This window comes from Nothobranchius furzeri, chromosome 3, assembly GCF_043380555.1.
Source record: "Nothobranchius furzeri strain GRZ-AD chromosome 3, NfurGRZ-RIMD1, whole genome shotgun sequence".
NCBI lineage: Eukaryota > Metazoa > Chordata > Actinopteri > Cyprinodontiformes > Nothobranchiidae > Nothobranchius > Nothobranchius furzeri.
In genome coordinates, this window is record NC_091743.1 from 1,986,638 (window position 1) to 2,010,806 (window position 24,169).

General features: G+C 46.3%; 2 protein-coding genes across 7 annotated transcripts in view; one reads left to right on the forward strand and one right to left on the reverse strand.

Annotated features, from left to right (window-relative positions):
* The window catches only part of etnk2 (ethanolamine kinase 2), a 40,371-nt gene extending 24,779 nt beyond the window's left edge, over positions 1-15,592 (forward strand). The window contains exons 6-9 of the mRNA XM_054734909.2: positions 3,466-3,549; positions 3,631-3,791; positions 4,057-4,130; positions 11,854-15,592. Coding sequence (XP_054590884.1) covers positions 3,466-3,549; positions 3,631-3,791; positions 4,057-4,130; positions 11,854-11,926 — 392 coding nt within the window. The 3' untranslated portion in view covers positions 11,927-15,592. The remainder of the gene's footprint in view (positions 1-3,465; positions 3,550-3,630; positions 3,792-4,056; positions 4,131-11,853) is intronic.
* A 1,665-nt stretch (positions 15,593-17,257) lies between these two features.
* sox13 (SRY-box transcription factor 13) overlaps positions 17,258-24,169 on the reverse strand; it is a 93,444-nt gene continuing 86,532 nt past the window's right edge. For all 6 annotated transcript variants that reach the window (XM_070549087.1, XM_070549089.1, XM_070549088.1 and 3 more), the window contains 3 exons: positions 21,745-21,915; positions 20,046-20,262; positions 17,258-19,958 (listed from right to left, as the gene is read on the reverse strand). In XM_070549087.1, the coding sequence (XP_070405188.1) occupies positions 19,682-19,958; positions 20,046-20,262; positions 21,745-21,915 (665 nt within the window). In that variant the 3' untranslated portion in view covers positions 17,258-19,681. The remainder of the gene's footprint in view (positions 19,959-20,045; positions 20,263-21,744; positions 21,916-24,169) is intronic.

The following is a 24,169-nucleotide window of genomic DNA, read 5'->3' on the forward strand; positions in this document are numbered from 1 at the left end:
TGTGCGTGCGTGCGTGTGCGTGCGTGTGTGTAATTTTGTGTGCAAGTGTGTGTGTGTGTATATGCGTGTGTGCGTGCGTGTGTGTGCGTGTGTGTAATTTTGTGTGCAAGTGTGTGTGTGTGTATATGCGTGTGTGTGTGTGTGTGTGTGTGTGCTTGCGTAAGTGTGTGTGCATGTGTGCGTGCATGTGTGTGTGTTTGCGCGTGTGTGCATGTGTATGTGTGTGTTTGCGCGCGCGTGCATGTGTGCGTGCGCGTGTTTGTGTGTGCATGTGTAAGTGTGTGTTTGTGCGTGCGTGTGTCCACGCACGTGTGTGTGTAATTGTGTGTGTGCACGCATGTGTGCGTGTGTGTGCGTGTGTGTGTGTACGTGTGTAAGTGTGTGTTTGCGCGTGCGTTCGTTTGTGCGTGTGTGTGTGTGTTTGCGCGTGCGTACATGCGTTTGTGTGTGTGCGTGCGCATGCGTGTTAATGTGTGTGCGCGCGTGCATGTGTAAGTGTGTGCACGTGTGTGTGCGTGTGCACGTGTGTGTGTGTGTGTGTGTGCATGTGCATGTATCGCAAGCCTTAGGGATCATAATTCGCCCACTTTTGAGCACGTTTGGTTATTTAACGGCATCTAAATCGCCGTCTTTAAACTTAAAACGCCGAAAAAAGTGGTGGAAATCCCTTCAGAACGCCGTATTGCACGCCGTCTACAGGTAGTCTTTCAGAGCGCCGTAAAAAAAAACAATGTTTTTTCTAATCATTGAACGCTGAACAGCAGGCACTTTTAGCGCATCCTCAGAACGGCGTCAAAGACGGCATTTTTGACAGCACAAAACGCCGTCTTTTACGGCGTTCTGTGACTTTCCCGATGGAGTAAAAGACGGCGTTTTGCAGGCCACTCCCAAAGGTTTTCTCAGCCACTTATTTTAAACTTTGATCGGCCAATCCACAATGAGAACATACAGACAGTACTAGTTCATCCTAGATGCTATTTCCTGGTTTCCTGAAGATGCTATTTTATGCTTAAACTCACCAAAATGACTCCATATTTAGTACTGATTGCTGCATTAGCTCATGTTACACATGATCTTATTACTGCTACTTGCATTGATTTTAATAAAATGAAGACACTGACACGATCTGTCCCTATTAAATAAACAGTAATAAAACAGACTGGTGTGATCAGACTTGTGTTAGTTGCATGTATTCACCACAAGGGGGCACCCAGATGTAAGCCAAAAGCCATGGTGGCGGGGGGGATTTTTTCAAAGTGTGTTTTTATTTGTTGGAATGTAAAATGACTTTCATCATATTTAAATTTTCTGATTACCGTAAATCCTCTAATATTAGCCTGTATTCAGTTAATGGCCAGAGCATCGGTACTGACACGCGATCGTTCATGTCGGCTCATTTCCTTTTATGTTTTCTGTCTTTTATTCTTTTATTTGTACCTGATGCGTTTCGCTGCTGTGGATCGGGACGCATCACCTGTTTTGTCCTCGGTGACGCACCGATCACTGATGCGGCCGGCGAGCACTCCGCTGTTTTTGCGGTCAGTAGCACTTTTAGAACTGCAGTTCAAAGGTAACTCATGAGGTGAATATATATGAACCCAGGTAGCAGTTTTTCTTTAGGACTGAGAGGAGATGCAGGAAGATAATAAACAGGCAGGACAGAAAAATAGTCAAATAAAAACAAGTTAGTTTTTGTACCTGCTGGTTGCAACAAACAGACACCATTGAAGGTAATCAGAAGTGAGGAACAGAAAATGAAATCATTATTTTAATGTTTAGAGCAGCAGGAACTCCGAGAGGCTGCAGGCGCATCAGTGAGTTTGCGGCCGCTGCGCAGGGAGAGGGGGAGAGGGCTGAAGCAGGGGGAGGGGGGAGAGGGCTGAAGCAGGGGGAGGGGGGAGAGGGCTGAAGCAGGGGGAGGGGGGAGAGGGCTGAAGCAGAAACTACCGTTGTTAAAAAAAATGTGTTTAACTTTGAAAATGTGGGCGCAATTTTAATTGTCAAAAACTCCAGCGAACCATTAGTTCATTTTGCTCAAATAGAAATAGAGGCCTGCCTCTAATACTGGTCCTCCTTCCAATAAAAGCCTGGAGCTTGATGAGCTTGAGTCACATACAGGCCCGGGCCTGTAATAGAGGATTTATGGTATATGTAAAACTAAATAAAACACGAATTAATACCTAATGGAATGAACCTGTGATGAATGAAACATGTTTCTTCATCACATATTGTGCTTTGTTTGACGATTTAGATATTGTGGTAAATTGGACTGGACTGATGTGCTAACGGCTAGTCTGAGTGCAGCCAGACTACCTCTTCACTTAAAGAAGTGGTGCTGCCTCATGGTGTAGTGTCCATATTTCGCTGAGTGTCCTACAAAAATAGTGAATTCACTTTTGTTACCAAAGAAACAATATTTATGTAAAAGTTATTTACCAGGTGAATCAGCTCACACGTCACCACCAAGTGTCACTGGACCAGAACCAGTAGCTCCTCTGTGATGTCATGATGTTCTCTAGCTCCAAGCTCACAGCAGCAACACATGTTGCTATAAAACAAAAACATAGATCATGTTAAAACTCAAAAGGTTGTAATGAAGATTACACGATGAATAAAAATAAAACACTTTTACCACACCTGCAAAGCGTCATGGTAGGTAGCCTGGACCATTTGTAGCTGCCACAGTCAGGCCTAGTCCACACGCAGCCGGGTTTTTTTTAAAAAACAAATATCCGCCCCTCCAAAAACTTGCATCCACACCACCTCATTTTAAAAAAACTGTCCACACGTACCCGGATAAATACGTTGTTAAGGACATGCCAGACCTGTAGGCGGCAGTACTTCCCCCGTTCTTAACCTCGTCCTTCGTCTGTGGTCTTCCGCAAGGAGCAGTAATTCCGCTTGCAAAAACAAACAAGCAGAAAGCGCTTGGACGATTGATGGATCGGGTAGTGACAGAGCGCAGCTCTGAGGACTTCCATGCTGTCGGCTAGTGTAAACACAGGTCGCACACGTGATGTCAGCAGTTTTTTGCCGCGGAAAGTGACGTTGCGGACCTTAAAACTCCGGTTTTGTCCGTCCACACGCAGACACCCAAAATGGAGAAAACGCAGATCTTCACTTTGGCCGGAGTTTTTAAAAAGATCCGTTTTCGTGTGAAAAACTCCGTTTTCGTGTGGATGACAGGCCAAAACGTAGAAAAACATCTACTTTTTGGCAGATCCCCGGCTACGTGTGGACAGGGCCTAAGGCTGACAGCAGAGTTCTTGGGTTAGTTTAGCCTGTAGGAGGAGCTTCTAGAGAGGGGGTGTAAGTGTGTGTTTGCGCGTGTATTATTGTGCGTGTGTGTGTGTGTGTGTGTGGTCTGATCTGAATGCTGTGATTGGGACCTACTGGGATCAGACGGCCTGGTTAGGGTTTATAGTGGTGAAGCTGTGATGACCTGAAGCTCTGGTTTCCTCTCAGGTCACGTTCGGTTTATAGACTATGAATACTCCAGCTACAACTACCAGGCCTTTGACATCGGAAACCACTTCAATGAGTTTGCAGGTTTGCAGTTACTGTATCATTTTTCATTTTCCCTCAGTGCAGCAGGGCTAGTCATTTAACTGTGTTGTTGTGTTTGTTCAGGGATGGCTGAGCTGGACTACGGACTGTATCCCAGCCAGGAGATGCAGATGGACTGGCTGAAGGAGTACCTGCAGGCATTCAAACTATTTACCAACAAAAGTGACAAGGTCACTCCACGGGAACTCCAGACCCTTTACGTACAAGTCAACAAGTTTGCTCTGGTGAGGGGAAAGGTTTTCACACACGTGCACGTGCAAATGCACACATATGCATGATATGTACACACACACACAGAACACACACACACACACACACACACACACACACACACACACACACACACACACACACACACACACACACACACACACACACACACACACACACACACACACACACACACACACACACACACACACACACACACACACACACACACACACACAGTTACTTCCCACAACTGACATGTGAACCATTTTTCTGAAGGCTTCTCATTTCTTCTGGGGCTTTTGGGCACTCATCCAGGCCAAATACTCATCCATTGACTTTGACTTCCTCGGGTAAGTAGTCTCTTCTGAGCCCTTTCTTTCTTTCTTTCTTTTTTCTTAAAATAACTTTTATTGTGAAAATCCAACATATTTAGAAATATTTTAACTTGACTCCAGGTTTGTTGTGGCTGCTCTGCTCCAGTCTAAATATCTTCTGAGTACTATTAAACAAAACCTCATTTTTTCTAAAACAAATACAACTATTTCATTGTATACAAATCCTTTTTTTATTATGTTATGTAGCCAATTTTGCATTTGTTACAATACATACAAAAGAGGAGCAACAAAAAACAACAAAAATATGGAGAAATTAAAAATAATAAACAACAACGTATACAAAAACGAAAACAAAGAAACACGAACAGTGCCAGCGCCAAATAAGCTTCCCATAGTGTCTAGATAGGTAGGGGTTACAGTCTTCTTTGTTGCTTGAACAGTGCAAGCATGTCCAGCTCTTAATCCTTTACATTCCAGATTGAGTCCGCTTCTTCTTTATGTGATATAAAAGAGGTCCCCATATTTTTTCGAACTTTTCGTGTCTGTCATATAACTTATACCGAATCTCTTCCAAGGATAGACATGACATTAAATCATTCAGCCATTTGTTGTTGAATGGAGTTACGCAACATGAAGTCATGTCTGACTAAATTGGAAGGAATGTCCTGATTACTAAATGCCAGTGCCATTAGCCATGTGCCAGAAAGCGACCTGCAGGTATGCTGTTCAATTGCTGGCCACCGCGGAGCTGGTTCAATATTTTGGACACTGTCCAAAATAGATGATAGAATAGCAATCCCTATTGAAAAATGGGAGGTGGATCTATCAGTCAGCTTTGACCAGGACTTCTGGTCCCAAACTTGTTTAAAAACTTTTAAAATGATCAGACACCCCAATTTACAATTAATTCAGTACAAAATTCTACACAGAGTACACTATACAGGTCATCGGATGTTCAAGATGGGGTTTGTGTCGTCTGACACCTGTACACACTGCACAAACAACATTCCTGACAATTACATTCATGCACTGTGGTCCTGTCCACCTGTCCAGGAATTTTGGGGTAGAGTATGTGAGGACCTGTCAAAGTGTCTGAAATGTCATATCCCAACCACCCCCTCTCTTTGTCTACTGGGAAACCTGGACGATGTCCCGACTGAAACATCTTTGGTTCACTTGGTTCTGACTGCCATATGCATCGCTAAGAAAACTATCCTCTTGAATTGGAAAAATAGAGAAACTCTCTGCATTAACCAGTATAGAAATCTTTTGTTAGATCATATTGCACTTGATATAGCCTCTGCTTCCACTTCAGATCAATCTCTCTGGGCTCCTTTGATCGGTTCCATCACATAGCGATGGTGGGGGACCGTTGATATTGTCCTGTGGAATAATGTGGGTGATGGGGTAGAGGGTCTGAGTTTGGAGTATCCAGACGTTCCCTGGAAGTGGGTTCACTGGGGATGTCTGGGACTGGAGGGCCGTTGCCCCCCTCTGGAGGTGCTTGGGTTGCCTCGGGGGGTGGACTACTGACGGTTGTGAGTGGGGCTCCTTGGAGGTCTTGATGGTGGCCATGGGTCGCTGCCTGGCAGCTGGGTCTGGGTGGGGGCCTCGGGGTGGCCGGCCCCGTGTGGGGATCTTTGTGGGGCCTTGGGGTCAGATCCTGACATGTATGCTGCTGGGAAGAAGGCGGGAACATGCGGCAGTGCCTGGCCTGGGTTCAGGGGCCTCAGGTAGACCTTTGCTCCTCTGCTGTCCCATCACAGGGGAGGGGGAGGTCCAGGAGGGGGAGGACCCAACCTTACCTGGATGACATATGTCTTATATATTCTGGAAGGTATGCAAATGCAGGGATGGGAGTAGATATTCTGCTGGGGTGGGGCTGGGTGGTGCCCTCAGACTCCATGGGGCTCTGTGATGCTGCTGCTTTGGGCCCTGGCAAGATGGGCTGTGGTCTCCATGTCCTGGGTGGTATTTTGGCAACAGAGGTGCCTATTGGGGCCAGTGGGGGAGCTGGCTCCCTGGAGGGCTTAGTCCAACCAGCCATTCCTCCCCATCCCCACACATTTTTCTCCTCCTGCTCCCTCACATCATCACACAAACATGCACATAGCACCTTGGGGGGTGGACAAGTCAGGGGGTGCAGGTATAGACCTCATTTCCGCATTCCTGTGGCAATCTGCCCCCCAATTTTATTTGCACCTTAAACACTTCCGCCAGTGACATTCCACGCAAACACACACTTAGTACCTTGGAAGTTCACACATTCAACGGCATTTGGCAGGGGGATTTTTCAGCCTCATCCCGAGTGCCGGTGCCCACTTCCAATTTTAAACTGCACTTAGACACTGAGGGTTGTGGGTGCAAGTGGGGTGGTGTGGTGGCATCAGCTGGCATAGGCCGGATGATGCCCGCACTGCCCGCCCACCACAGCCATGGAATACACCTCATGATCACACAACACTATATTGGAGCAGGCGGAGGGAGACTAGGGGTCTTAGCACACCTCTGTTGTTGCTAGGCTTCCCGGGGCTGGAGGCTAGGAGGGAGATCTGGCCGTCTGGTTGGGGTCTGGGGTGGTGGGTTGCTGTGCTCAGCATTGTGCGTGGGAGCCTGCTCATCAGCACCCCAGCAGAAAGAGTCGAACTCTGGGAACCTGTAATGGTTGTACCCAATGTGCAGCAGTACCGGTACCAGAGTGAATAGAGTGTGCAAGGGGAGCATGAGTGTGTATCCGGCGTGCATTTATGCAAGTTTTTGATTGTATGTGTATGTGTGAGCATGAGTGAGGGAGTGTGTGACTGTGTCTGTGTATGACTGCCAGGTGGGGCCTTTGACTCCTGCCTTCTCCTGGGACTTCTTTTGATGCTATACAACTTCGTCTCCCCTCCCTCTCCCACACCTGGTGTGGAGTGCGGTTCCTCGGTCTGCCTGAGTGTTCGTGGCTCCCGGGTCAGGGGGTTTAAGATTTTTGGCGTCTGCCTGATCAATCCCGGTGGCTGCCTTGTGGGATCTGGGTCCCTGGGCTCTGCTGGGTCCCTGGCTGGGGTGGTCGCCCCTGGGTCCCGGGTCGCTGGGTTCCGGGCTCGGGGGGTGGGAGGCTGCGGGCGGGCCTGTGGGCTTGCCGCTGATATCTCCCGGGACTCTGCCGGCTGCTGGTTGTGGCCCCCCGGGGTGATCCTCTGCGCCTCTCGAGGAGGGCAGTGGCTTTTCTGGTCGCAGTCTCCCTGGGGTCCCTGTTCTCTGGGGCATCTCCTTGATCTCTGGGACTTTGATATGTTTATGTTTATGTATTTAGCAGACGCTTTTGTCCAAAGCGACTTACAAGTGATAATCGGCATGTTGCCCTTGAGGCTAACAACAACAATAACAACAACTTGACATCAATCATGGAGAGGAGGGAACAAGGAGTGGACAGTAGAGAGGGGGACGGGTGCAGGGAGGGTGCTAGTTTAGAAGATGCTCTCTGAAGAGCAGGGTCTTCAGGAGTTTCTTGAAAATTGTAAAGGAAGCCCCTGTTCTGGTAGTGCTTGGTAGGTCATTCCACATTTGTGGAACGATGCATGAGAAGAGTCTGGATTGTCCTGAGCGTGGTGTAGGCACTGCTAGCCGACCATCCTGTGATGACCGCAGCGGCCGGGCCGAGACGTAAGCCTTTGCAAGAGGATTCAGGTAGATGGGAGCCGTGCCATCTCGGACTTTGTATGCTAGTGTTAGCAATTTGAATTTGATGTGTGCTGCTAGCGGTAGCCAGTGGAGCTCAATGAACAGAGGGGTGACGTGTGCTCTTTTTGGCTGATTGAAGACCAGACGCGCCGCTGCGTTCTGGACCATTTGAAGAGGTCTCACATTACAGCCTGGAAGACCAGTTAGAAGGGCATTGCAGTAATGGAGGCGGGAGATGACAGTAGATTGCATCAGGAGCTGGGAGGCATGTTGTGTTAGGTATGGTCTGATCTTTCATATGTTATACAGCGTAAAGCGGCATGAACGAGCAACAGAGACAACATGATCTTTAAAGGTCAAGTGTTCATCATTCACAACACCCACCCTCCATCTCCTACACACCTTTATGGGGCAGATCTGTGGCCCCTCACACTCTCTATTGGACGCTCCTATAGAGAAACTTTACATATACAATAGAGCTGTAGCGAAGTGTCGATGACGTAGACAGCTCGATTCTAAAAGTTCGTCAGGTCAGATCTGGTAGTCGACGCACCACGCCCACTTGTTGCATCCCCAGGAGTTTGTAAATAGAGGAGGAATCTGCCTGTTTTTCCTCTAGTTCGCCCTCTTCTCCACCTTCACTAACATCTCCACCAAATACCGAAGACCCGGAACAACGTCCGTCCACTACTAGATTCCTATCCTGTTTTGCCCGCCTTTGTCTCTCGGCAACGGACAACAACTTCCGGGGTCAGATGCGCTGCTCCGTCTCTACCGCAGATGTAGAAAATCACCGGGAGCGTTTCTCCCTTCATAAAGGAGCTTCTTTCAGACATGAGGAGAGCTGTTTTGGTGGTAGCAGTCTCTCCTCCGTGCTGGTCTGTTTGCTGGGTGTTTTTGGTTTATTTAAACGTGGTAACTTGAACTTAACGTTGGTAAAGCTACTGTTAGCATTTTCGCTAACAGCTTCTTGCGTTGGGATAAGCTGTTACGTTTTGGTTTAGAGTTCATCTTTTTTTGGTGTAGATCTCCCTTTTATTACATTTAGAGTGTTGTGGGTTTTCGGTTTAGTGTAAAATATCACCTTGAGTTTGGTTTAACCGCCCAGTTTAGAGTTGGACCTTTGGAGATCCTTATTTTGGTCCAGAACCCAGTAATCTTTGCCCAGTGGGACATCCCTACTTATTTGTACTTTTGTTTTAATTCCCCACAGGCAGAATTAGTTTTATTATTCCCAACCTGTGGATGGAAAGATTTATGATTTTTGTAGTTGTAAATAAACCTGATCATCATTTTAACTTTTAAATCCCGTTATTGACCCTTCCTTTTTGCACACGAGCCAAACTCCCCAGGAAGGGTCGTAACACCACTCGCCTCACGCACATAAGTGACCAAAACGAAGCAGCATGGAGACACTCCGTCTCCAACCACCTCTCAGGCAGCAGCCTGCACTCCCAAGTTCTACACGTCACCAGAACATAACCAACCAACACAATAAAAGCAGTGTTATACAAAATGGAAGGCCTGTAGTGTTTATTCTCTTACAGTAACAATTTATCAATTTTTTGAGGAATTTATTTGAGATTTTCTGGTTTTTATCAATTGTGCAATAGAAAAATAAGTGTTAGATGAATTGTCTAAATAGTCATTAGAATAGTCGACTATTCGATAAAATAATCGTCAGAATAATCGTTTTAAAAATAATCATTTACCCCCAGCCCTAATAAACAAGCGCATGTACACACACAGGTGCTCACATGGTGCTCTCAAAAGTATGGACTTGGGCACGTTCAACACGTCTTAAGGCTGTGGTTGGCACTAAATGCACTGTGATTTATTATCGTGTGATGGTTCAGTTAAACAACATTGATTTTATATTTCTTAATCAAGTTGACGCAGTGATAGTTTGCTCCTGTTGTATTGTTGTGTGTCCCTTTTCTGCAGGTCTAGAAGCAGACTCGTGCTCATCACTGATTGTTTTTTTTTTGTGGACCCCCCCCCCCCCCCTTCTCTTTCACCTCTGTCTCCGTGTCTGGTCGGAATTAAAAAGCATTCAAAAACAATAACAATAAAGTTTTAAGTATCAGGCGTGACATTAAAAGCAGAAGCTTTGATGCTCCACCTGAGAGTAAATCTGTAAGGTTTGTTACCAGCATTCAGACATCAGTTCTGTTTGCTTCACAGCCAGACAGGATAGGGGGGGGGGGGGGATTAAGGGGGGGTCATCCTGACCCCACCCTCCTGTCGGGCAGTCTCCATATCTTCCCTCCATCGGTCTTGCATGCATCCCAGCTGATTCATCTCATAATCTGCTAAACGTTCAGGGGGCCGGATGCGTCACCTGGGGCGAGCGCCATAAGCTTTGTATTCCGAGGATCGATCCATCTTCAGCGTACAGCGAGTTTTATTCTGCTCAAAGGACCACTTAATGTATTAACGTCACACTGTAAACAGACTGTGAAGGCATTGGATCAAGATTGAATCTCGCTTTACACTGGGAATGCCAGCCAGAGCATCACTTAAAGCCCCTCGGAATATGAAGAAGAGTCGTAATTGCAGTTGTGCTCCTGGCTTCTTTATTATCACCCATGGGTTAGGACAAGTGAAGCAGGATAGAGCTGATAGCCATGATTGCTCTTGGGTGTGTTTTTTTCTGCAGAATGACAAATATGACGTATGTATAACGTAACCTTATTAAACTACTAATACACATCAGAATATTAACCTTCTGCCAATACATCATCAGTTAATAACCATACTAAACAGTCACAGGTCACTAAATCATCATCGGCTCACATAAAGCCACTATATTACGCCTTGTCAAATTACCTTCGACATCGGCAGTCAACTTCCGGTCCGGAAACAAAAGGGTTCTCTTATTTTGTTAACTGACATGGGTACTTCCGGTGGCGGGTTAGCTTAGGTCACGTACTCTGAGCCAACTCCTGTTCCCGCACCATAACAATGTTGTCCAAGCCGTACTTATCTACATTCCCGTGCTTCCTCGTACGACCAAGATGCCAGCAGACCAGCGCCAATTGGTCACGATGGAAGGTATATCAACAGCGTTCTCACACAAAACAGGAAATGCATAATAATTAACCCGATAGCCATAATCAATCCAACATTGCACTTATTGTTCATCCATGCACACACTTGACCATGTCCCGATGCTATTCCCCAGGCAGCAACATACAATCCGGAACACAAACCTAGAGCTACGTAAACCTAGAGAGATATGAACCTAAAGCCATTTTATCTCTAGCCAGACTTCCGGAGCAAACTTCCGGTTAACTTCAAAATAAAGGTAACAAAGGAAATTCAGTCCCAGAACTCAAGACTTTGAGGGCTTTTCTACACATAGATAATAATAATAATAATAATGCATTGAACTTATATAGCGCTTTTCTAGACCCCCAAAGACGCTTTCTCACACTCACATTCACACACTGCTAGTGATGGTAAGCTACTTGTAGCCACAGCCGCCCTGGGGAGGTCTGACATTGGCGAGGCTGCCATTTGGCGCCGTCGGCCCCTCTGACCACCACTAACACAGGCAAGTTGGGTGAAGTGTCTTGCCCAAGGACACAACAGCAGGATACCCCTGGCGGGAGCTGGAATCGATCCCATGACCCTCCGATCATGAGGCAACCCGCTCTACCTCCTGAGCTACTGCTGCCCCAACTAGCGAGATATGTACCAACTAGCACTTTTCAGTGCACCGCTGCTGATACAGCGCCCTGTAGTGGAGCAACGCTGCAACTGCAGTTATAATAACATCCATATAGCTGGGGGCAGAGTGAAATCAGGCTGGGACGGCACAACATTAGCTGGAGGCGGCCGCCACGCAAACCTGAACGCAGGTAAAACCCTGATGGGCACTTCAAGGCTTTAACTTTCTGCATCTTCCAAACGTTTGTGTTCTTAAAAAGTCAGCTTATGGTCCACCTTTGTGTTCATTAGAATAATCCAAATGTTTGATTTGTCACATTTTCCCAGAATATCAGCACTCTGACAGGCGAGAAGAGCCAGACTCCAGGTGTAAACCAGCCTTCTCCTCTGCCTTCCACAGGTATGCTGTTCTACGTTTCAACCAGTACTTCAGGACCAAACCTACAGTGATGGCCTTGCAGATCTCAGAATGATGAGAGGTCAGGAGGTGAAACCGGGACTTCCTGTAGCATGGTGGCTGCTGTTCTTTATCTTACTCTTTCATTCCTCCACCTTTACCTGGACATGGGCTGGGACTCGGACCTGATGATTCCTGGGCATAAGGAAGCACTGCCTAACCATCTCTACTTTGGTACTGGAGGTCTGAAGGAGGTTTTGTGTTTGTTGTGTGATGAAGAGTTGGTCCAAATCTCCACATGTAGCCCTGATCTCCCTTCTGTTCCTCTCTGCTGCTAAATGCTTGTAGCTGCTCTATTTCTGCACAGAGAAGCAGATTCCTGTGGACGCCAATGTTCGTGTGTGTGTGTGTGTGTGTGTGTGTGCGTTACTGATTTTTCATCTTGCCTTTTCGTGCCCCCTCTCACACACCTGAAACTCCCCCCACCCCAGATACGGAGCCCCCCATCCGACTGTGAGGCCCACTCCTCTCAGTTGGTTCCAGTCTTAGTGGAGGACATCTTAAATCTGATTGTCTAAAAGAAATGGTGAAGATGTTGACCGGAGTTGTTGAATTGGTGATTTTTTCCTCTTCCTGTGACATCACATCCTGTTTCCCATGATAAGGTGGGAAGCTAGTTTCCAGCTGTTTTAACTTCTCTGCCCTGTCAGACAGATCAGATGCAGACCACCATGTAGCCACTAGGGGGAGACGGTGAGCTCTGCCCTGGTGTCATGTAGCAGAGTGGACCTAATATGCTGAGGGACGCGCCATTTGGAATCATAGGATGTCCAAGGAAGATCCCGGCTTTCTCTCCTACAGTTGGCTATTTATACATACATATATAGCAGCTGCTGTATAAATGATAGATAGATAGATAGATAGATAGATAGATAGATAGATAGATAGATAGATAGATAGATAGATGATAGATAGATAGATAGATAGAGAGAGAGAGAGAGAGAGAGAGAGAGAGAGAGAGAGAGAGAGATTTATATAGAATATCACATCATATTGGTCATAAGTAAAGGTAATATATTAAGCTTGAAAGCAACATATTATACCCTCTTACAAGCAGCAGGCACTAAAATCTCTAAGTTCTAAAAACTCAGTTTACATATTCATAAAACCCATGAAACCTATATATGTATTCACCTCATACCATTACATGTAAATGACCAACTATGAGTAAGCCTTTTTGCTCACACACACACACACACACACACACACACACACACACACACACACACACACACACATGCATACATGTAACTACATGCACACACACACACACACACACACACACACACACACACACACACACACACACATGCATACATGTAACTACATGCATACACACACACACACACACACACACACACACACACACACACACACACACACACACACACACACACACACACACACACATGCATACATGTAACTACATGCATACACACACACACACACACACACACACACACACACACACACACACACACACACACACACACACACACACACACATGCATACATGTAACTACATGCATACACACACACACACACACACACACACACACACACACACACATGCATACATGTAACTACATGCATACACACACACACACACACACACACACACACACACACATGCATACATGTAACTGCATGCACACACACACACACGAGTAATGCACACACTCCCCATCTGTACTAAGAATTGAGAAGAAGCACAGCTCTGGGAACAAAGGAACGTCTCCTCCTCTGTGTTTTACAGCACGGGCATCGAAGTCGGCGTTTGGAGGGCAGCCACTCCAAAACAGTATGAAGAGGGTGTGAGGGGTCTTTGACGATTTTCTGTGCTAAACTTCCTGTATGCTGGTCACATTGAGATGTTAAGCTCCTCAGTGGTAGTCCAATAATCTGAGAGCACACCTTGACGGTGCTTTGTAGAAGGTTTCTATACTGCAAGCTGACAGAGTAAAACCAGCGGGGGATGGAAAATGTGATGGCACTCTCTATGAAAGAGTGATAGAAAGTCAGTAAAATGTCCTTCCTGACTCCAAATGAATTCACCTTCCTCAGGAGGTAGAGTCGTTGCTGGCAGCTGTTCTGATGGTGGCAGGAGGACAGTCTGTACATAGCTGCTAAATGGAATAGCCAATCGTAGTAGAGCTCTTCTAGCCAATCAGAGGTAAGAAAGGCGGAATCTACCTTGGACATCCTATAGAGCTCCGGGAGTTGACGTCACTGCTCCCGGCATGCAACAGTTCAAATCGAAACGGCGCCATATTGGCAGGCAGAAGCCCGCAGCTGGACTATTTGTCATTGTCAGAAAACTCAATCAGACAGGAAATATGGTAGATTCCTGTTGTTCCCCAGGATGCAGAACAGACGGGGACGACATAAGGAATGAGCCATCTACAGGATTCCCCAAGATCCGGAGCGCCGCAAACGTTTGATCATTGTAATAAAACGCACTAGTGACCGGGCTAAAATGAAGCTGTGGGATCCCGAGAGTAAAGGTTTTCACTTATGCAGCGACCGCTTCATATCAGGTACTTAAACCAACGTTTCCTCAACTGTGTATGGTGTTTATTTTAAATGCTTTTATTACGATTCTTAGTGGGCTTCCTAAACTTATTTTGGCGTGGATTTTTCTGTCTTATTACTCACAGCAGCAAGTAAACATCACGTAAAACGTTGCCTCGTGAGTTCTGCGTGCTGCCGTTTACGTGTTTTATGATCACAGCAATTAACCGGCTAAGCTGTGTTTAATTTTTAAGCAATGGTTGATCAATTGTCAGATCACACAGACGTAACCTTGCAACAGGCTGTTGCTAATGGTAACAGAAATCTCCACTTACCTCCCGGTGACAACAGCGCTGTCCTTTGCAGGAAGAATCCAGATCTGGATACCGACAACAAACCCTGATTGAGTCCATTTGTATCCCTCCAGGCTTTTATATGCTCTTAGCGACGCTCCGGAGTAGGACGAGGGAAAATTAACAAGGAAGTTATAAATGTCAGGGTATCTCAAATCCGGTAAGAGGTCCGCTCCAACAGCTTCTGGCGTTTTAAAAAGTATCCCAGGGGCACGGTAAGGGTCGAAGATTTCTTCAGTTTTAAAGTGTGAAGTAAACTCTGACGGAGTAGAATCCAAGCCGATCCTGTTCGTTTTGTTTACCTTTTTTGCCTGCCAACATGGCGTCTACTCTCTGGGTCACGTGACGTGGGTGGGGCCAGGATACTTCCTCTGAGCCGAGCCTGAGCTGAAACGCTCCTGATCAGCTGGTTGAGCAGAAAGCTGATAAACCAAAACTAAAGATCTCCACCATTTTTCATCTCAGAGCAGCTGAAGCATTCCGGCTGCTCCATGACAACATCTCACTGCCCAGCCTTTTACATCATTTATGTATTGAGCGTCTCCATCGTCTGTATTTCTTTTATTTTAAGCTGCAGTAAACAGCTTTTGCTTGAATGTTCTAACCCTGTTCACATACGGTTCTTTGTCAGCTCTCGAGGGTTTTGTAAATGCTTTGACTTGAACCGATGGGTTCTGGACCCAGCTTTTGGCTCCTGTGGTGATGGAGGGTGTACATACTGTGAAAAGCTTACTGTACAGTGGTCTTAGACTTGTAGATGTGAAGAACTAATTATTTAACAGCTGTCAGTAGTATTTCCAATAAATATTGAGAAATGATTTTGTGCAGCTTGAGATGGTTTATTTTTTCATCTCAGAACGGGAAGTCTGTATCGTTTGGTTTTGTCTGCAACCTGATTCCAGGTCCCAGTCCTGATCAGAGGAAGGGTGAAGATAACGTGGACATCTTGTCAAACACGCAGACCGACAGACTAAAGCATCAGCGTCCCACCGTTCCTTAAAACAATGCTGTTTCACACTTTAAACTGAATTGAAGTTGAATTAGAACGCCATCAGAAGATCATTTATACAACACCAAATCACATCAAGCGTTGTCTGGAGGCTCTTCACAGAGTAAACGCTCCAATTCAGTTCAGTTCAGTAGGCCGATCAGTAGTTGCTTTGAGGAAGAAGAAACGTTTTTTTCTCAAGATAAAAATCACCAGGTGCTTCACAGAAAACATGTTTTTTAAGTATTTTAAATAAAAAATGTGAAGACAGAAAGGAAGAAAAGGTAATGTGGGATCCCGAGAAAGGCTGAGTTGGCAGAAATGGCAGCATGAATAGAAGGTCACACCGAAGGCCGCCTGAACAGGTGAGTGTTCAGCTGCTGCTTTTGGGCCAAATAGTCTAAATGACCTGGACTTCCATCTCTGTGAGATTTCACACCGTGTGGTGTGGAGGACTCGGCTACAACAGGTCAACCATCAATGAAACTGACTCGGAGTCAAATGTGTTTGACATCAATTAGCTGTCCCTGCTGAAAAACCAGCTAGTTTCTGCAGTAGGATTGAAGCCAACATGGAAGTGGCTACATTGCAGTTCCACCCTCATCCGCTAGGGGCTGGTAGCAGAAGTGAGCAAATCCTCATAGGGAGCACGGCCATCTGCTTTTGGACCATGAGTCCACGGAAGAACGAAAACAATCAATGCAAGTCAACGAGGGTAAAAACGCTATTTTCTAATTCCGCTTGTTATGTGGCATGGGTTTCACATATGATGTCCGTGAATTTTAAAGAAGCATTTTGATACGAAGAATGCACTTATTTTTGCACGAGGAAATACGTTATTTTAGGGTTTGTGTGAAAAATGCGAAAGTGACGTCATCGAACCAGACAGTAGGTTCAGTGAACTTCTAATCCTTCCTTCAGGAGGAAAGAACCACAATAAACCTGGTCATGTGGTAAGTAGCAGCTACGCTAGAGGGAGGAGATTATGTGGTGATGTCATATATGCGATGTGCTGATAGTCATGCTAATTACGCTATCCAGGTTCTAAGGCAAAGCGGATTGGAAAATAGTGGTTTTAGCCCCATTGACTTGCATTCATTTTTTCGTTCTTTCAGGGACCCGTGAGCCGGCCAGCGTTAATCGATGTTTGGCCATTTCGATTTTCTGAACTTTGGTTTTGTCTGTGTGTTCATGTTTGGATGCTATCATGGGATTAGCTGGACAAAAGGACAAGCCAATGGACCTGAATTGTCCAGTATATACCGATATGTCGGTGGTTCTTGTCCTGGGTTGCTGGGCCAGCATCCCAGCACCAGAACACAACATATGCTGGTTTTTTTCAGCAGGGGTGGCAGCCATCTTGAATCGATGTCCCTGAGTTCAAGAGTCCATCCAGCAGTTTAGCTAACGATCACATTGGTACCACTGGCCAGTTAAGGAATAATCAAGTGGCCTTCTGTTTGGACACCATGAAACAGAACAAAGTTCCAAAAAGTCACATTTGATACAACCACTTTAATGTTTACCAAAAAAACAAAACTCTGAAAACATAGAGAAGTGTACACCTTTAAATTACACTGGTTTTTATTAACAAAATAAAGTTTTTCTATATTTACATCAGCAGGGGTAGTTACGGTTGAGGCTCCAGCAGATAAAGATTTGTCTACGTATCACGTTCAGCCTGAACCCGACTCAGCATCTGGATCTGAACTCTGTCCAGTTTCTTTTGCTTTTAGCTAATGGTGGATTGACCAGTTTATGCTCAGGTAAGAAATGGTCTGCTGTTTACAATAATAAAAAGATGTGAACGGAAAAATGACAACATTTGATGGAAACAGCCACCGGTCTCCTTTTCCTGATGAACATGAGCATGCTTCCTACAAAACTCATGCTAAAGGAACTGCTAGTTAGCTAAAAATATGAAAAAGATTTATTCGGAGCCTGATTCATTTGATCCAAACACATAATATCCTTTAAATGCTGAATGTGGGATGTTTCTCCCATCAATTCAAACTTGGTTTGATAAGTTGTGAACTAGCATAGTAGCTAGCTAAGGATTTGATGAAACATTTCTCTGAAATGTTCAAATTTCATAAACAACCAACTAAAATGACTCATCCTTTCATTTCAATGCATTTAAATCCTCCAACTACCCACATTTATTTAAGTTACTGCGTGCTAAAGTGTTAGCAGGATTAGCTTGAAGCTACCAAAGTTTATAGCAGAAACTGAAATTTTCCTAAGAAAAATTAGCATTAATAAGCTACTAACGCACACACACACACACACACACACACCAATCTGGTTTCAGAGAGAACAGTCTAAAGCAGAGATTCTCAACCCTGGTCCTGGATGGCCGGTATCCAGCACATTTTAGTGGTTTCTCTGCTCCAACACACTTAACTCAGCGGTTGAATCACCTGTGCAGAAGCTCATCAGGCTCTGCAGAAGCCTGTTTATCACCTGCAGATTAAAATCCGGTGTGTCGACGCAGAGGTAAAACTTAATGTGCTGACACCGGACCTCCAGGACTGGAATTAAATACCACTGTTCTAGAGTCTGGAACCAACTCCCGTACAATCCACAGAAAGGGCGTTTTAACCGGTGGACTCGCGCTCCATTAAGCTACCTGATTCAGTAACACGATTTGTTAAATATGAAAACTTTTGGCTGAATGGGGAGAGCAGCTGGACACTGATCAGGAGGTGATGGTTTGATCCCAAACCCAGCGGGTCACGTGTCAAAGTATCCCTGGGCAAGACACTGAACCCGGACCGCTGGGCCTGCTCCTCAGGGCTGGGTCAGACGCAGAAAAAACACCCCAAGGAGAACAATAAATAAACTTACTGTTGTTAATGTCGGTCTACCAGCAAAACAGAGTGCACAGACGGTTCTTGTGTCACTGATCCCAACCTTACCAGTTAGGTGGAGTTTAATCACAATATTCACCATGAGCTCTGAATGGTCACAGGTCAGAATGGTTTCTCAGTGCAAGGTCAGAAATCACACGAGTTCACTAAACCCAGCACAAGAGTCGGATCTGGATCTGGTTTTTATCACCACTGGATTATCTGAGCAGGAACGTTCAGACGACAAAACGATATATTAGCTGAAAAAATAACCTTAAGTTCAAAAAAATATTCTGATTTTAAAACACCGCAGACGTCTGGATAAAATACCATCAGCTCATCACAACAATAAAAAACACTCAGAAACTACAGCACAAATACGTGATGCTGAGGTCAGTCTCCCGTGTGGGTGTGATGGGTGGGGAGGGTCTGACCGCTGGCACCAGGACCGCTGTAGCCGGTGTTACATGGGTACCATGAGGAAAAACAGGACTAAAACCAAACAGCAAAATAAAGCCAAACGTGTCCCTGAATGCAGCTAAAGACTGGGAAACGTCTCTTGGGTTACAGCCTCACAGAACACCTGCCCCTCCAGCAGAAACGGATCTGGAACCAGAATCCTGATGGGGGCTAAAGAACTTGTTCTGTAGATGTACCAAAGAGTTGTCATTAATGTGGCAGTAACCTTTGACTCTGAGCCAGGGCGTTCTGGTGTGTTTCCCCTGCTCTGATCAGGATCTCAGCTGGAGGAAGCAGGCAGGAAGAACTCCCAGAAACCAGGAATCATTCTTCCAGCAGGGGGCAGCACTGACCAACACATGAGCATCTGCTGCTGTGGTTCCTGACAGCAACCTTCAAGTTCCTTCACAAGGTTTCATTTCCTCACCGAGCCAGCAAGGAGCGTTAGGACACAAGGAGGAGAGGGCGTGATCTCTGGGGGAGGAACGATGACAACTAGCACTAATGTGTGCACAGCAGAAGATCGTGATACTTTACAACAGCTGAGGTGGCGTTTTCCCGCTTTAATTCACTCGCTCCTCCAGTCCGCCTGACCCCCCACCCACCCACCCTCAATCTGTCAGGAGCACCAGCTCCCCCTCACTCCTCTCTCCCGCGTCGCTCTCCTCTCCTTCGCTGTACTGAGGTCGAGCTCTCTCTCGCTCCCTCTCTCTGTCTCTGGGTTGAGAGGTGGGTGTGGCCTTTCCATCAGCTCTGCGCGTGGGGGGTGGGACTTGTGGCAGGTAATGCTCCAGTTGCGCAGGATGAAAGGGCATGCTTGAGACGGAGCCACTACCCGGGTACTGGATGTCGCTTTGGGAATAACGGATCTGCTGCAGCTCACTTTGACTAAAAAGACAGGAAGCGACATTGACCTTCTACCATCTGATTGGTCTGGGCAGTAAGGGCCAGGCCGCATGCATGCTGGGTTAGTACCTGTGCGTGTAGGTCGCTCTCTGTTCCTGTCTGCGACTCTTCATCATGGCTTTGTACTCGCCCACCCTCAGCCGCCGTCCCTCCACGATGCAGGTGCGTTTTGGTCGGGGTTTGTATTTGTAGTCTGGGTAGCGCTCCAGATGCTGCCTACTCAGCCTAGCCTGCTCTTCATAGTACGGCTGCTTCTCCTGGTTGGACATGCCCTTCCACTTCGAGCCTGGAAAAGAGACGTAGAGATGAGCATAAAGAGGCTGAAGGACGACTCCGTGTTTTTGATTGTGTTCGTGGACCTCCACCATCAGCGGCTTTACTTATGACAGTCCAGAGGACACCCACGGTGCTGAACACGGCACTAATGGAAACCTTTATGCCAGTAGTAAAGAGTGGTCACCCTAAAACTCAGTAAAACCAGGAAGGCACTAAAACACGACATGGAAACATAGTTTACTGTGTAATGTAAATAAAAGCTATCGTAAAGGGACAACTGCAAACGCTCCGTCTCCTCTTCATTTCACTTTTGCTATGGGAGCGACCAGCAGGAGCCGACTGGTGGATCCAAGTACGTGAGGAGGCTCGTACAAGCAAAGCAGCTCAGCGCCTTCAAAACGAGTAAAAGACTTTTAAAATGGACTGAACCGAACCAGAAGCCAGTGCTTCTGGGCTTGAGCCTCTACATCCCTACGTTTCTGCAGACGGCGCGGTTCTCCTGGCATCTTTCAGTTGTGACCTTCAGTGTTTACTGGGGCCGGTCAAACTAAGTGAGTCAACTCCATAAAGTTCTAAGTGATCATTCCCAACCGGAAAAAAGTGGAATGCTCCCATTGGCTATGATGGGAGCCAATTTATCTGGTGTATAAGGGTGGAGATAAAGCTCAGCTGAAAGGCAAAGCTCTGGATTTAGCGCTCTCTCGAACCCCCACCTACGGCCATGACACGTGGATCGTCAGCAGAAGAACTAGAGCCTGGTTTCTATAATCTGACTTGATGTGAGGGAGCGAGGACTCAGCCTTAGGCCCTGTCCACACGTAGCCGGGGATCTGCCAAAACGTAGATATTATTCTACGTTTTGGCCTGTCATCCTCACGAAAACGGAGTTTTTTCACACGAAAACGGATCTTTTTAAAAACTCCGGCTAAAGTGAAGACCTGTGTTTTCTCCGTTTTGGGTGTCTGCGTGTGGACAGACAAAACCGGAGTTTTAAGGTCCGCAACGTCACTTTCCGTGACAAAAAATGCTGACATCACGTGTGCGACCTGTGTTTACACTAGCCGGCATCATGGAAGCCTTCAGAGCTGCGCTCTGTCACTACCCGATTCATCAACTGTCCAAGTGCTTTCTGCTTGTTTGTTATTGCAAGCGGAATTACTGCTCCTTGCGGAAGACCACAGACGAAGGACGAGGTTAAGAACGGGGGAAGTACTGCCACCTACAGGTCTGGCATGTCCTTAACAACGTATTTATCCGGGTACGTGTGGACAGAGTTTGTTTTAAACGAGGTGGTGTGGATGCAAGTTTTTGGAGGGGCGGATATTCGTTTTTAAAAAAACCTGCTACGTGTGGACTAGGCCTTAAGGATGAGAGCAGGAGTTCGCTCATCCAGACGGATCTCAGAGTAAAACTCTGACCCAGAAACTGGACTCAGACCAGTATAAACTGACATTGATGAGTTCCTGGACACACAACCACTCTGTGTCCTCACCTAGAATCTTGCTGATGGAGGAGTTGTGCATGTCGGGGAACGCCTGCAGGATCCTCCTGCGCTCGTCCTTGGCCCACACCATGAAGGCATTCATGGGTCTTTTTATGTGTCCAGAGGAGGAGGTGGGGCGGGTGTCGGTGTAGCTGCCAGCAGCAGAAACAGGCAGAGCGCCTGCAAGGTGAGATAGTGGGGTTTAAAATGTTATCGTTCAAGGAAACTTGTAATCCTCTCAATCACCTAGACCACGGCTGAGAAACCCTGACCTGCTCTGATCACCAGTTAGAGCTCAAGTATTCATCCAAACCAATAAAATACGAGCGTTTCCCTTTTCAAAACCTCACCCTTACATACTCACCCTCAGCATTGCATCAGCCTGTGTAATCACAAGTCTAGTCACCATATGTTGTCACATTTTGTTGTGCAAGCATGCTTTCTGAGTGATGAACACTTCCTGAGTGAGTGAGTGAGTGAGTGAGTGAGTGATTAACCTTTCGTTTTAAAAAGTCATCCCAAGTAAAGATGAAAAGACCAGACGGAACCATGTGGGACGGTGTATGCCAGCTTTGACTCCACACACAGAGCAGCGCGATGCTTCCATACGGATCAGAGGTCTGGGCTTCTGCAGCCGCTCTGTGTGTGTGTGTGTGTGTGTGTGTGTGTGTGTGTGTGTGTGCAAACATGCATGCGTGTGTGTGCGCGCGTATCTACAAGACCGTAGACGGCTCTCATCTCCAGAATGTTCTCACAGCAGGGTCAGAGTTTGTGTAGACATGGACTTCTGCCAGTTCAGACCCCGTTTTGTGTGTAAGCATCTTTAAACACGAAGCCCTGATGTTTAGTTGAGCCTCCACTCCTCCAGACTTGATTCAGTTGTTGAATCACCTGTTTAACAGCAGCTCCGCTAAAGCCTGTCGTTCAGCTACTGGTTGAAATCAGGTGAGTTGGAGCAGGGAAACAACTCAAACATGTAGGATGGTGGCCCTGGAGGACCAGGATTGGTTAACCTGATTTTCAGTTTTACAGAAACAAAACTTCAAAGATGTGGTGCAGCAATACTTTTTCTTTTCTAACTACAGCGGCACAAGAAAAGTATTTAGCCAGCCTCCAATGTTTCAAGTCCTCCCACCTACAAAGGTGAGGTGCACCTGTAATTCCCATCACAGGTGCACCTCACCTATGAGAGACAAACTGAGGGGAAAAAATCCAGAAATTCACATCGTCTCATTTTCAAAGAATTTATTTACAAATGATGGTGAAAATAAGTATTTGGTCTCCTAAAAACAAGCAACATAGGTTCGCTGGAGTTTTTGACAATTAAAATTGCGCCCACATTTTCAAAGTTAAACACATTTCTTTTAGCAACGGTAGTTTCTGCATCTATACTGCTCCGTTTCAGCCCACCCCCCCCCCCCACCCCACCCCCCCTTGCGCAGCGGCCACAAACTCACTGATGCGCCTGCAGCCTCTCAGAGTTCCTGCTGCTCTAAACATTAAAATAATTATTTCATTTTCTGTTCCTCACTTCTGATTACCTTCAATGGTGTCTGTTTGTTGCAACCAGCAGGTACAAAAACTAACTTGTTTTTATTTGACTATTTTTCTGTCCTGCCTGTTTATTATCTTCCTGCATCTCCTCTCAATCCTAAAGAGAAACTGCTACCTGGGTTCATATATATTCACCTCATGAGTTACCTTTGAACTGCAGTTCTAAAAGATCTACCGACCGCTAAAACAGCGGAGTGCTCGCTGCTTGGCGGCCGTATCAGTGATCGGTGCGTCACCGAGGACAAAACAGGTGATGCGTCCCGCTCCACAGCAGCGAAACGCATCAGGCACACATAAAAGAATAAAAGAGAGAAAACATAAAAGGAAATGAGCCGACATGAACGATCGCGTGTTAAATTAGTTTTTGAGGTGGCGACACCTGATTTGATAACGTTACTGTGGCCGTGCTCAGGACGCAGATGTCTGGAGCGCGTCAACAATCAGAGCTTTGCATGTGCAAGCTGGTTAAGGTTAGGATGGGGGTGAGGGGAAGGTTAAATTGCAAGAGGGTAAAGGTCACAGTTTGGTTAAATGTCCGTTTTACGGCGGGTGTCAGTACCGACGCTCTGGCACAGTGCGTTGCCTCCCGACGCGCAGGAGCTTGTCACCTGCTGACAGCAGGCTGCTGTCTTTTCTGAGGGCTGCATCTTGCCGGTCATTATCAGGTGACAGCGACTAGTCGATGACAGGCATAACAAGTCACTATAGAGCGGTGAAGTCGACTAGTTGTTAAAACCCCTACCTCCTAGTGTACTTATTTAAATGTACTCTACCTTTTAGTTACATGGGATATTGGACTACAGGTCCAGAATAAAGGACACTTGACTCTGCTGTAAGACCTGTAATCCAAGCCTGTCGGTGACTCTTCCATAATCTCCAG